Here is a 14,585-nt window from a genome sequence, read left to right on the forward strand (position 1 = left end):
TTAAAAAAAAAGCGTAATTTTTAATTTAAAAAGATAAAATATTTTTTTAAAACGGAATTTTTTTAATAGTTTGAGTTTTTGATTACGCTATTTAAAAAAATGATATTTTTTTAAACGGATTTTGTTTTAGAAAATGAAAATTTTTTATTTTCTTAAACGAAAACTGTTAATTTTTTTAAACGGAAATTTTTATTTAAAAAAGTTATAAAACAAAAAACAAAAAATTTCAATTTTTATAACAAAAAAAAAATCAAAAATTTTTAATTCTTTCCTTCTACAAAGGATATATATATATTTTTTAATTTTAAATTTTCCACCCTTTGAATTCTTTTTTATTTGTCTTTTTTTAGTTTATATTTAACTAAGGACCGTTTTGTCATTAGGGGGAACATTGACAATTTTTGGTAGTTTGGGAGAACATTATCATAATTGAAAGTTTGGTGGAAGATAGTTTGAGAGAGTATGTTGATTTTCCCCTTGTTTCTTTCTACGGATGATTTAGCATTTAATGGTATGGTATGGATATTAGGTGTTGATATGGACATTGGCGTATCAATCCTTCTCCAACATATATGACATGACAAGTCATTAATTTTGACAAGAAAGTGACATAGGTCCTATTTAAAATTTGGACAAAACTTAATAATGATATTCTTGAAATCAGAAACTCAAGGACTAAATTCAAATAAGATAAAAACCTAAGGAAAAATGCTTCATCTACAATTAATTAAAAGGGGAAAAAAAAACTAATAATAGATAAAACATGTCCACTTAATAAAGATATGTATGAGATGGACGCCAAAATCCAAAGAAGCAAAGGCCCGGAGTTTCAAAATTTTGGTTAAAAAGAAAAAAGAATTACTAATTTGGGTAGCACTAGGCTGTTGATATATATTTTTTTTTCTTTTTTTTTTTTCTTTAAGGTAAAAGGGTACCTAAACTTTACTATACTAACACGTTATTAAAACACTAAGTGCACGTTTAGTATGCAAAATACATCTCTAAAATTGAATAGATATTCCTAGTCATTCATTTGTAAACATGTATGACAATTCTACTTTTAGAAGCGTGTACGGTACGTATATCTTTTTTTCTAAGCGTGTTCACTATAGAATTGTTTGCCGTATGAGAAGAAAGTTTGGGGATGAGTACAATTCGTGATTGGGGTGGTCTTCTTTGCCTTGTTTTGGTGGCAAACGAGTAGAATTATTGCAAGGGTTGAATCTTCTAATTTTGGGGTTCTTCCTTGAAATTCAAGGGTAGACGTCCCAAAATATGCAGATGATTAGCCCAAGAACGACTTGCTTCTGAGCAAATGTATCTGACCAATTTGCATGCACTCAAAGAGCCTTCCTTATTCAATTGGTTGCCCAAGAAGAACGTGCCTATTTGCGAGTTAGTTGAACAACTTGAAGAGACCAAGTTGGATGCTCCAACAGTTTATATCAGTTTGGTCTGCTATCAAGTTTGACAAGAAAGAAGATATCTCTAACTCTTGTCAAAAAAAAAAGAAAAAAAAGAAAGAAAAAAGAGTAGAAGAATTACATAACTGAAATAATTACAATAATTATTACAAAAAAGAAAAAATAATAATAATTACAATAATATTTGCAAATGAGAGCCCCTTGGGCTGTAATACCCTATTTTTATGGCATCCAATGAGATGTTGACACATCATCTACAACCATCAAATACAATAAACATAAAAGCACCTAATCTTATTCTTGAGAAAAAAAAAAAACCAAGCAAGAGACCCACGGTTTTTAGCCCTAAAAAATCCACCACCTCCCCAGCCCAACGCCGTCGGTGGAGGATCTGTGCCGCCGGTGAAGAAGAGTGGCGCGTTCAGTCGTCTATGGAGGAGCACCGTCACGTATGAGAGAAAGCACCGTCTTCTTGCTCATTTCCGAAGCCAAAGCACCGGCGTCGATGGAGTTTTTCACCGTCTGAGATAGATCAGTCGACTGAGAGAGAGCACCCTTTCATCCTTTCTTCTCCGCCCAAATCACATCCATCTCTTTTTCTCTCTTTCTCGGTGATTTTGGAGATGGACCCATCAATGGAAAGTAACCTGAACTCAATGGACCCATTAATGGAAAGTAGAGAAAAATAGTGTATCAGTCCATCCTACTCATCGTTTCACAGATCAATCCATATTGCTTCTCCCTTGCTCCCTGCATCTAAATCAGGGCTTTTGGAGGCCATAACTGTGAGTGTGAGAGAGTACATAGGTCTTCTGAGAGAGACGTTGCCGGAGCTAGTCCGACATTGGCAAGTTTCACTAGAGAGAGTTTCACAGTTGAATGTGAGTTTTTCCTTTGAGGAGTGCTAGGTTCCCGTGTTTTCATCCTTATTTACATTTGATGGTTTTGGCTTATGTGTCAACTTTTTATTAAATGCTGATTTTTACAGCTAATCCTGATTGAAGATATTCTCTTTGCGAATATATAGGCAGCTATAGTTATTCCCATCATAGAATTTTGATAGATATGAAACCATATGGCTTAAACTTGGGTTGCTTCGAATTTGTAGCCAAATTTATTCACCCATTTATACGTCTAAGCACTCCCAATAGTCTCTCTAAATCCAGCTTGCCTATACATTTTCTAAACTACCATCCAACTACAGTGTTTCTCTAAATTTAGGAAACACTGCAACTATCTCTAAAAAGTATCTCAATCAACTGTAAATCGCGTCTTATGAAACGGAAATCATTAGTTCGAATCTCCTCTCCTTCCCTTGTGTGGACATGTATTTAAAAAAAAAAAAAAAACACTGCAACTACAACATCCTTTCTTTATTCGCAAAATCTCTTTCTATCTCCATTGTTCATTTTCTCTCTCCATCTTCCTTTCGCTTACACTTCCAAGTTTGCAACGAAGAGAATGGAAGATGAAAAGAGAACCAAGCCTATATTCTTTTGTTTAGGTGCCGAGAAATGAAAAGAGAACCAGGCCTATGTTCTACCCGGAAATAAAGAAAGAATTAAAAAAAATATAATTTAATGGTATAGAAAAAAAAGAAAAAGAAAAGAAAAAAAAAAAGAAAAAGAGAAACAATTGTTTAGTATATTTAAATAGGAAAGCAAAAAGTAAATTGGTTACCTAAATTTATATTGAAACTTAGAAAAACTACAATGAGTGCTCTTATGCAAATGAAAAATGCCTCAACTGCACGTCATGAGCCATAAACCAAAACCCAAATGAATACACGTCGATGATTGGACTAAAAGTTCCTAGACACAAATGGGAAAGTTCATAGCCCAATCATCCTTAGTAATCATCTATCCTGCAACACCCCAAAGCAACAAGAGTTTCATCAAAGGAAAGCATAAAATAAGAGCAGTAACAACGATTGTAAGCAACCGAAGTTACTAGGCAAGTCTCATACGACCCAGCCTTTGTCAGTTATCATAGCCTAGAGCTCAGTGCTACCCTTTGTAATCCTAGTTTGCGATTCACTAAATTTATACCAAACTTGGCGACAAAGCAAAAACATACTTTGTCCATGAATGATGCAAATTCAGTCACTGGGGTGGTAATGATAGACAAGCAAAAGAGTACCGAGATGATACTGGCACAGTTCCAGCTTCAGGCTGGGTACCCTGATAGTGCTGCATCCGGTTATAAGGCGGTGGAGCATTGGCAGCATATGTGGAGTATAACCCCTCTGCTTGATCACGTTCTGTCCGGCGTAAATGAGCCATCTCAATCGGGTACGTTCTACCAACAGGATAAGAACCTGAAGGGACTTCCTGCCTCCTCAGATTGGGATTATATGGGTCCCCTGATGAAGCACCATAATGATAAGCATAGTATGGATCCTTTGTATAGGAGCCTAAAGCAGTAGCAGATGTTGCAGTTGCAACAGGAACTGCAGATGGCGGAAATTCTTGTCTAGCAACAAGACCATAAGTCTGATACTCTTTCTCATTCAAGTAGAGAGGATCAGCATGAATAGTTTCTCTGTGTGCAGAGATGGCATCCCTGTACATATGGTCTGGCTGTCTTAGAAGGTGCTCTCTTTCATAGTCTCTCTGGTATGTTTCCATGGTAGGCGCAATATGAGATGGGGGAGTTAAGTTTATTCTCTCTCCCTGAAGCCCAAAAGCTCGATACTCCTTTTCTGTCAGGTAACGTTCGCGAGGAATTTCCTCTCTCTGTATGGTTGTCATGTCTTGGTATGCAATATGCTGATGATCCCTTTCATGAGACAGGAAAGGGTAACTAACAGAATCACCCTTGGTATAAGGATCCCTAGCAAGTGTTTCCATGTGAGAATGCGGCAATGTTTCTCTTACTCTTTCATGAACTTCCCTATCCCGAACTCTAGGAACTTGTGGAGAGTGGATAGGCAGCATGTTCGAACGGACTTCAGCTGGTCGGAAAAGTTCTGTGAGCTTCCTAACCTGAAGGGTAGAATTGGAAACATAATAAATGCTAAATTATCAAAGGAAACAATGACCCCAAACTACCTGAGGAAACAAGTGAATCTTACTTGTTTAACAGTAAGTTCGGTTTTGAATTTGTTCTTTTCATTATAATTTTCCTTGATTGCCTTCTTAAAAATACTCTCAGGTAGTGGAAGACAATCCTTCTTAATACCGAACCGAACCTGAAAAGTGAAAAGTCATCAGCACACAAATTGGACTAGACCGAACTGCTCTTTGTTTCACAAAATATGCTGTTCCGTAAGTCCACTTTTTTCAGGAAACTGCCTGAAAAGGAGCTAAGAAGACAAAGTGCCCCTCTCTACTGACAGGAAGCATGTTTCCAAGTGAGATCGAATGATAACTAATGACGAATTGCAATAACATCCGGTGTTCAGAACCAGATGTGAAGAAAGGACAACAATTAGTATATAATCATGAAAACTATATTTACAGCCAGACTACAGGTTTTGTTTCTTACATTCTTGATCAGTATCTCTGCAATGTAAATTACTAGCACTTCGGGACTGGGGCTTGACTTGGGGAGCCATTTTCTTTCCTCCAGACTAGGGGTGAGCTAATTCCTAAAAATCCAACTTACCTGACGGGAAATGGACTGACATCAGTTGGTTTACAAACAATCGGTATGTCAACGTTGGTTACCGGGGTTCTGAAAACCAATACCAATGGTCTAGGTGTCAGTGGTGGGTGTTGAGGTTCCAACCAATACCAGCTCAACTGACACCTATTTTATATACCCAGCTTCCTTAATCCCTTTTCTCACCCGCCAACTTCAACTCACTCATCTTTATCCTCCCTAACAACCACTAGACCAGCGTTGTCCTCTTGCACCCAACTCCACCACCACACGTCTTCAACTCAATAGTATCCATGTTGGCTCCTCATTTGCGTTATTGTTGTTGTCGTTGTCAGGGTCGGTCAAGTTATGGAGCAATTAGACGTGGATGGAAATGTTGGTATTCTTGTGGGCGAGAAGGTTGAGGAGGGAGAGAATGGCATTGAGATTGATGGGGTCCAAGTAGATCTCAGGCCTACTGGCAAGGATTTTGAGCTTGGAGTTGGCAAAGGCTGGTTGGAGTACTTGAGGCAAGCTTGAAGGCCAAAATTAAGGGTCAATAGTAAAAAATAAGCCTCTATGTAATGGGCCCAAACAGGTAAAGCAAAATCCAAATAATGGACCAGCCACCAAAGCCAACTAAGGACAGTCGATTTGGCTTGATTCGGTCTCTGAGATTTCAGTTCAAGTTCAGTGGCCAGAGTCCACTAATGCGGCAACCGACACTAGGGCTGGCAAAACGAGTTAGTGGGTCGGGTTGACCCACCAACCCGATAAGGGCAAACCCGAACCTGGCTGATTTAGCTAAATGGGTCAGGCCTTTAAACCTAACACGACCCGCTTGACCTGTTTAATAAACGGGTCAACCTGTTTGACCCATTTATACTTAAATGCGACATGTTTAACCTGTTTGATCTAACCCAATACAAACTGTTTGAACCGATTCAACATGTATTTATTATATAAAAATATATATATAATTTCATAAATAGGCCAAGCGGGTCAACCTGTTTATGCACCGAACCCATTTATGCCTAACCTGAACCCTATAATTTCTTGTCGGGTTCGTGGATCATGTCAAAAATTGCTAGCATTAATCGACATTGTTGGTATCCGAATAACAACTGACCCAAAGGGTCCATGCTCACGCCTAGGCTAGTCAAAGAAAGAAAACCACAATAATTAGAGTGGAAGAAATCAGCTACAAGAAAATCTGACCTGAACAGGGAATGCCCCACCAAAAGCTCTTGGCTCAAGCTTCATGCCACCATTAGAGGATGCCTTATATATCCCGTACAGAAGCTTTAGATCAAAGTCATAGAGAAAAATTGTAAGCCCGGGTTTGACATCCATCACAACATCTTTTTTACTTGTTGGAACACCCATTACCCGATAGCGGAAACAATCAGGCTTCGTCTTTGAATTGCACATAAAGATCAAACCACCAAGTTTTTCTTCCTTCTTCTCATTGTGGTGGCTCTTTTCCATGCCATCATGCTTTTCTTTGTTGCTTTGATTCTTTAAGCTACTGTCTGACCCACCACGCCTTCTTTTGTTTCTCTGTTTTTGTTTGTGCTTTTCCAACTGGATGATCCTCTCATCCTTACACTCTTCATTAATGATATTCTTCTCTGTCTCTTCTTCTCTAGCTTTTAGCTTCTTCACATCTTCTTCATTATTGGTACTTTCTTTGTTGCCCTTAAATACATGCTTATTCTTCTTTCCTTGTTTCCACTTCTTTTCAATTTTAGTTTTGGACTTTAATGATTTTGGGGTGTTCTTCCTTGATGAATCTGATCTTGTAGATGCCTCTGCAGGAGTCTCTAATCCCTTCTTATTAGAATTTGGTTTAGTAGACGCCTCTGCAAGAGTCTCAGATTTGTTTTTGTTATCTAATTGTTTCTTCATGTTAGATTCTGGTTCAGTCGATGCCTCCACAGGAATCTCTGCTTCCTTCTTGTTTTGCTCGGGTTCCATATTCCACAAACCGCCCAGGCTGCCCAAGCGAGATGTATCCCTGCAAGGAATTTTGCCAATGAAATGGTTTTTCTTTGTTTTCAGTTTACCAGAAGCAAACTGGATTAAGTAATTAGGAGAGGAATGAAACTGAAACAAAAAACAGACAAAATGGAACCACGGAAGTCACAAATTTGCAGCAAACTTTTCATTTTTATTATGGCTCCATTGGAATTGCACCTAATACCACACTGAAGGTCTATCCTTCCAATTCTGCCATTTTTGGGTAAAACTAAAACAAATTATTCAGTCATAATAAGATTCTCTTCCCTCATTAATAATTCAATAAATGCCAAAGGGGGAATCATATTTCTATCAAACTAAAATTAGGTACATTGCCATGTCAACTAGTGCCTATCACCTGACTTCAAAAAATAAAAGAAAAAAAGAAAGAAATATGAAAAGGCTATCAACACAACATCAAATGGGCGAGACTCTAAGTTCAGTCTTTATGTGCCTTATACTCCCAGAACGCTGCATTATGTGCTACTCTATATATCTGTACTGCCAGAACGCCTATAACTACGACTTATGGGGAGAGAGTAAGAGGTATCCCATGACCACCAATTTATGCGCAATCTTCGTATATTATTAGCCTCCTCAATAAAATTAAGGATACTCCTACATATCAATCAAAGTAAGTTGCCATGTTCACATTTTAGCTTCCTCTCATCTATGAAAACACGAGTTCCACAAATTTCCTTCAAGAAAGGAGTAAATCAAAACTACATCCTCCAGAATCACCATTGACCATCTTATTTAAAATATACTTGTCACCTTCTTTAGTCCCCTCCTATGACCAAGAAATGCCACATTCATGGTAAGATATCAAGCATGGAAGGAATCAAGGGCTTCCTGAAATGCCACATTCTAATATGAAAGGGATCAAGCTCCCTGGAATGAGAGTTACAGAGAAGTCAGAAAACAACTGCAAATGCCTATTGGAATATGGAGTTCTTCCTCATTTCAGCAAGGATGGAGTTCAGGGATTTCCTCGAAATCTGTTCAGTGAGTAAGTTTTACTGTCATGCAGGAAAAATGCAAAAATATATGTTAAATGAGAACTTGGAAGGTACAGACAAGGGTGCCAATTGTCACTCCAAGACATCTGATCTCCAAAATTCTACTTGACATCTTCAAAAACGCCTCAGATGCAAAGAAAGCATTGAAATAGGGAAAGGGGAGTGGGAGGGTTATTCACTGTTAATCTATCCAAGAAATTCAAAAAACAAATTAAAGAAAGGAAGTGCACAAGACAGGCCCGCTGTCTCAGCAGGAACATGCCACATTTGCATAGTTGGGGGCAACATCCCAGCAGCCCAAAGATCATTTATTTCATTTAATTTCTTTCTTTTCCTCATGCTTTTTAATACCTTTTACAGGAAACCACCAGGAAAGTTAAGGTTGTATCTTTTCTACCAGTAGATACGTTATTTCCCACCATCACTCTTCTGGGCGGGGAAATATAACAATTTCAATAATTTCTAGCCAATAACAATAATTCGAATGAAGTCCAATGCTATTCAATAACAACAGCACACATCTCTGTATATAGTGGGCAAAAATGTGCAGAAAAAAACCTTTTTCCATTACTGCCTTTCTTTTCCTCCCTCTTCTTCTTAGTTTATTTAAAAAACCCTTTTTCTGGCACACAATATAATTATTTAAATAACATATAATGCATCCAGAACTGTCATCTCATCATAAGAATTTCGATAATGTCTAAAGTAACGCATTACTGTTACAGTTATCTCCACTTGCTTCACATGATAATGCCACCACACATCCCCACAGTAAAAAATTTCCAGGAAAACCCTAAAATCCATCATAAATAATTCCTTTTAAAAACTCACCTCCAACGAACTACATCTATTATGTGAGAAACCATTCATTAACTTAAAACCCATTCTTCTATCATCTAAACAATTCCCGAAATGAACAACACAAAGCCGTGAATAATAATAGATTTGATACCAACGAATCATTCATATCGATAAAGGAACAAATTCAAAAGCCAAAATGAATTTACCTTTTTTTAAAAAAAAAAGATTAAAGCATCGACAATTTTAGATGTAGAGAACATCAGCACTCTGCTTGGCTGACCAATAAAAACGAAAAAAAAAAAAAAAAAAATTTATCCTTTCCCGGCTCTTTTTCCCGGAACCAAACAGAACCCGGTAAATTTGGAAAAATAAATTAAAAAGAAAAGAAATCAAAATAACCAGTTCAAATTAAAACCCTAAGAGAGATAGAGAGAGCACCTGGAGAATCAGAGAGAGAAATCTGAGCGCAACGTTAGAGAGAAATTCAGCAGAGGACACTACAAGAATGAGGTGAGGAACGGTGCTTCGGTGGGGTGGAATGTTGAAATTACGATATTGGCCTCCTCTCTATCGGGTCGAAGAATGGGTTCAAATCTCTTTTTTGGATAGTCCATTTTAAATGAACGTTCCAGGTCTTGCCAACAATGCAAAATTGCAAAAAGAATAAAATAAAGGTGGCGTAGAGGAGAGGATCCTATTCCGAGTGATTAGTTGGTGGTGAATGGTGACGATGGCGTACGACGGTGGTAAAAAGCATTGGTTGGTGCTACGACGGTTGTGACGGTTAGTACAAATTTTGCAGTAACTCATTTCTCTATAACATTTTATTTTAAAATTTAAAATTTAAAATTTTTGAAATATCATTTTTATTAATCAAAATAAGTGAAATCAAATCAAATAATTTATAATTTATATATTTGATAAAATATATTACTTTACAATCCATCTTCCAAACAAAACATTACAAATTTTATTTCAATTTCTTTATGAGATTTTTTTTTTTTTTTGGAATAAATTGTAGACATATTATAAATGAAATTTCTTTATGAGCTTTTAATCATGCTAGAAAGAACTGAAAAAAGAATTCAAAAATGTCCATACAGTCGTGAAATTTTGCAAATTATGAATTCAAAATCAAGCAACATCACCCTCGTTAATTTTTTTTATAAAATAATTGTAGCCGACTATATAATAATGTTATTTAGTGAACAGTTATACGACATCATTCAATCAAGTTGTATGACAGTGAAAATCAGCTCTTGTAAGTTTACAAAGGTTGATTTCCACTACAATGTTATTTCATTTATATAACAGTCGTATAACAGTCTACTAAATAATATTTCTAAGAGAGAGGTAAAGGGGGGGGGGAGGAGAGGGAGTGGGGGGAGAGGCAGCCATGCACTTTCACTTTCCTTTTCTTTGATTCTCCCAGAAGATGTCTTGATGATCGCAAACTAGAATTACAGACACCATTTTTTCAAGGGGTTCAAAAGAAAGAGTGATTTAACAACAAAAGCAACAATTCAGTCAAGATAAATTTTGACATCAATCCCATTATCAATGAGGGATTGAACCACTGCCCTGATCTTCCCTTCAAACTTGTCCCTGTCCCTGGGAGTATAGGAAGCAGTGTAAACATCAGCTTCTCTTGCCCTATCAGACAAAATACGACCAACAGCCAAGCACGCAGGTATATCTGATCGGGACCTGAGTACAGCTTTAATGTCTTTAGAGTTGGTACCGGCAACTGCAACCTGTTTGCTCGTCACCCTGTGGGTGAGTGAGGCTGACACAAAGCGCTTTGAGATGAAAACGTCAAGTGTAAATGGCTCCATGTAGGCTACAGTGCGTTGCTTGAATGATACATGCTTGGTTGGATTTTTTGACTTCTTCTCCTTCTGGTATGTGTATGGCCGGCTATTGTCATCATCTAGGAAATCCTCTACCCCAAAGAAGCTTCTTGGTGCGTAATGAACCTGTAAAAAATACAACATTATTCAAAACTTTATCTTGTCAAATGTGACATTTTCCAAATTTACAATGCAATATTTTAGCAGATTAAGGGAAAAACATTTTAAATTTAACACTTGGGAATTCGGCATCTTATAATCATCAGGAGCTGGGAAGCAAGTAATGTCATCTTACAAGCTACAAGCAGATCATGATGGTATCAAGCAAACCTAAAAACTGCATCTCACTTCCATCAACCCACCCTCCTTCGTTTTAATATAGTCTGATTATGCAATGCATGAAGGTGGAAGACCATGGCTGTTTCTATCCCCCCTCAGGCAAAGAAGGAATAAAATCAGCCATTAACAAATTTGAAGGGGTGACAACAGGCGTAAACAATTAGGACTTCACTATCTATCAGTTCATAATTCAAGGAAAATGTTCAAGGAATTTGAACATTCCAGTTCCTGTACTTCGTTATTTATCCAGTAACTCGTGTGATACAACAAAGTGCTCCTGACATGAATCAAAATATTTTTCTATTCATTACCAATCGTTATATAGCAGCTAACTCAATATCATTAGCTCTCTAAATAAATTCCCACGTAAATTGCAGCCAAAATCTTAGGCTGTACAAGCTCTCCAAGCAATTACATAATGATTTTTTGTGTCACTAATTTGGCAAGGGTTTCTAAGCATCTTTCATCGTGAGTTCATTTCCTTCAATAACTTGCCATTAAAAAACCTACCATATTATTTCAACATCAAACTGGCAACAAAGTTTGCCAAACCTTACAAATAAGTAAGAAAGACCTAATATTTTAAAAAAGAAAAAAGTACAAAAAAAGCTAAAAACCCAAAAATCAAGTAGAAGCTTTTACAATCATCAAATGACTTCCATTCCGGCACGCTTGTGCCAACTGCCAATACCTTGTTTCGACTACATCTTGGAGTTACTTAGATTAACAATACAAGAGTGCATCCTACAGTCTCATCAATACTTACATTCACCATATCTTTGTTCTATATGTGTGTAGCACTTGTATCTATGTCCAACACCTATATTCCAACAGATTCAATGGCACTCGCAAGTTGCAAATATGTTTAAACCAATTATCCCCACTGTATCACTTACTTCAATTCCAACTTGCTACTGGCAGTAATAATACATGACACAAGAGAATTAACTGTTTGACTCTTCTAAAACCTAACTGAATTAGGGACAGAGGATTCAGCAGTTCCAGTATTTATTTTTACTTTTCTTTCAATTTATATTTCCGTATAGTGCATAGAATGTCCAGGGCTAATTGTGATCAGGTACCTGTCCATTGTGGAAACCACTTGTGAGAACATACAAGAAAGGCCTAACTTTGTCTCCTCCATACGTATTAACCCCTTTGTTGCACACCTTGCCAAGTACATGCTTCAACATTTTTTTTGCAAGCCAAACACCCTTTTCTAACAGAAACAAAAACCTTATTTCAGTTGCAACGCAGCCTCCCTGAGAGAAAAGAAAACTGAAAAGAAAAAAAGAAGAAAGTTAACAGTTAAAACACCATCGCCAATAGCTATATAAGAAATAACTGAAATTGTACATTAAACTCGTTATTGAAACAGATTAAATTCTCAACACAAATAGTGAATGCTTTTGTAGTGTCTATGCACACGCAACACCTGTTTTTCACATTGGTTGTTACATGTGAACTTGGTAGGTGTTGAACCCACAATTGCACTCTCCACCTATTCTTTTAGTGGGAGGAGATGCCAGTTGAGCTCTAGCTCATTGGGGCACGCACACACCACCATCTTTCTAACAAAGACAATTTATTTCAGTTGCAATACAATCCCCACGAAGACAAAATAACACAAGATTAAAAATTTAAACTTAACGCCAAGAGCTACATGTATAACCTCAAAGAAAAAAATCGACTGTAGACTACATTTGGCACATAAACAAGTTAAATTCTAGGGATACTAGATAGCCAAGACTGTAGTCACCAAGAGGTCAAAGCAAGCAACATTGGGCAGTGCCCATGAAAAGAAAATACCCTCAGTTGTGCAAAGAACCGTGCCAGCTCAAATCTATGCGAGGCATGAGATTGGAAAAAAGGTATGAGGCAACGCAATATAATGTGAAAGATTGAACACATATACTCGAGCAATTTGTCGAACAACTAACGCGCAACGTGAAAAGTCCAGCTTTGAAAAGAATCCGCCCGTCCTAACGATCTGGGGTTTATGGGAAAAAGGTGCATTTTCAATCAGAGGAATCTCTTGTAGTATGGAATTATTCAGACAACGTCAACTTGGTTTGGTAGCATTTGAAAAACCCACACCATCCACTTCAAACGGGATACGTCCCGCGGACACAGGAGAATAATTTCCAAGTATTTCAGGTGGAACAGCTAGCTATACACGTTTTAGATTTTCTATGAACTCCAAACCACCCATGACCAGACCTGACCTCAAAACCTTGATTTGGAACTCAACTTGCCTATAACCCGTCCTGTCTATGTCGAGTGGAGAAAGGCAGTGTCTGCGTCTCTCCACTTGTTATCCCATGAAACTATCGTCTACACTTTTTTTTTTCTTTTTTGTTCTCTCCTGTGATGAATTTGATTGTCTTGAAGCAGAAAGCAACGAGGGAGAGAGCGTGAGACTGACCTGGTGAAAATGACTCGGTAAGAAACGGGGACGAGGGCCTCCAATTCTCCAAACCTTCTGCGTTTTTCTTCAATTATACAGTATTTGTTAATTTTGGTTGGAACAAAGCCGAATATCATTTTAATTTAAACAGGTCCAATTGTCCAAAGACCAAAAACGGTAGCGTTTGGTATCACTCCCCGAAGACACACACACACACATATATATGGTTTTCTTTTGGGCCTTACAGTCAAAGATGGTAATATGTGGTAAGGTCTAGGGTTTCAAGACTTTTTAAACAAATTTCGTTTCAAACTTTGAAACTAATTTGTCACCGTCCCATCACCTTATGTCTTTATTTATTAAAATAATAAATCACATGAAATAGAAATACATTAATTTGAAACTAAATTTTTAGGAAAAATCTTGAAAAAAAAAAAAAAGAAAAAAAAAAGAAAGAATTAGGGAAAATTCCAAATCGAGAATCATACCACTAGATCAAATGCCCAACATGGTAAAGACTTCTAGTACTGTTTTTTTTCCACACCATATAACCCTTTTCTTTTTTTTTCTAATTGAATAAGGTAAAAAAGGCTACAGGGAACACCATATAACCCTTTATTCCTCAACTAGTAACTTTTCTAGCAATTGAATAATTTTGCTCCTCAACATACATAACAATGAAGTGCCTAGACCTCTTTTGCAAGTAGGAAGAATAGTTCCTTTCTAGTTTCAAGTATAATAATTATCATGGCTGATATCTTTTTTATAGAGCATCATTTTTTTCCCACCAGAGGGAAGTTCAAACACACAAGGAGCCAAAACATCTGAGTCATGATACTCGCCCAACAGTCACAAGCAAACCAGTTTTCTGAAGGAGCATAAGTTGTTTCCAGAGCTAGTTCAGTAATAGGCATATTAGATACTGCACCCTGAGAAATATCAGGAATTTAAAGTTGGAGTTACATCATGGCCAACTCAAGCTAATACTCCAGCCAGACACTACTTCATCAAAAAGGCCAAGCCACATTGCAAGGAAAAAAAAAAACGGAAGAAAAAGGTGTATCAGAAACCAGCCAAAAAACCACCCCTTTTGTGATAAATCTGGACTCCCAACAAAAGTTGACTTCTGAAGCTTCCGACAAAA

The 14,585-nt window shown here is 37.2% G+C and overlaps 2 protein-coding genes across 3 annotated transcripts; both read right to left on the reverse strand.

Moving 5' to 3' along the window:
* Positions 1-3,093: 3,093 nt before the first annotated feature.
* On the reverse strand, positions 3,094-9,419 carry LOC132170299 (uncharacterized). The gene is made up of 4 exons (XM_059581225.2): positions 9,284-9,419; positions 6,225-7,023; positions 4,498-4,614; positions 3,094-4,408 (listed from the first exon to the last, which is right to left on the reverse strand). The coding sequence occupies exons 2-4, from the start codon at positions 6,981-6,983 to the stop codon at positions 3,527-3,529; spliced, it is 1,758 nt and encodes a 585-aa protein (XP_059437208.2). The 5' UTR covers positions 6,984-7,023; positions 9,284-9,419; the 3' UTR covers positions 3,094-3,526.
* An 825-nt stretch (positions 9,420-10,244) lies between these two features.
* Positions 10,245-13,497, reverse strand: LOC132171831 (Ribosomal L18p/L5e family protein). Of its 2 annotated transcripts, none has more exons than XM_059583234.2 (3): positions 13,460-13,497; positions 12,117-12,312; positions 10,245-10,821 (listed from the first exon to the last, which is right to left on the reverse strand). In XM_059583234.2, exons 2-3 carry the CDS (start codon positions 12,225-12,227, stop codon positions 10,369-10,371), a joined length of 564 nt encoding a protein of 187 aa, XP_059439217.1. In that variant the 5' UTR covers positions 12,228-12,312; positions 13,460-13,497; the 3' UTR covers positions 10,245-10,368. The 2 variants fall into 2 exon arrangements, with proteins under 2 accessions (XP_059439217.1, XP_059439218.1); XM_059583235.2 differs by lacking the exon at positions 13,460-13,497 and adding an exon at positions 12,844-13,418.
* Positions 13,498-14,585: the final 1,088 nt, after the last annotated feature.

Source organism: Corylus avellana, chromosome 1 (assembly GCF_965113065.1).
Source record: "Corylus avellana chromosome 1, dhCorAvel1.hap1.2, whole genome shotgun sequence".
Taxonomy (NCBI): Eukaryota; Viridiplantae; Streptophyta; class Magnoliopsida; order Fagales; family Betulaceae; genus Corylus; species Corylus avellana.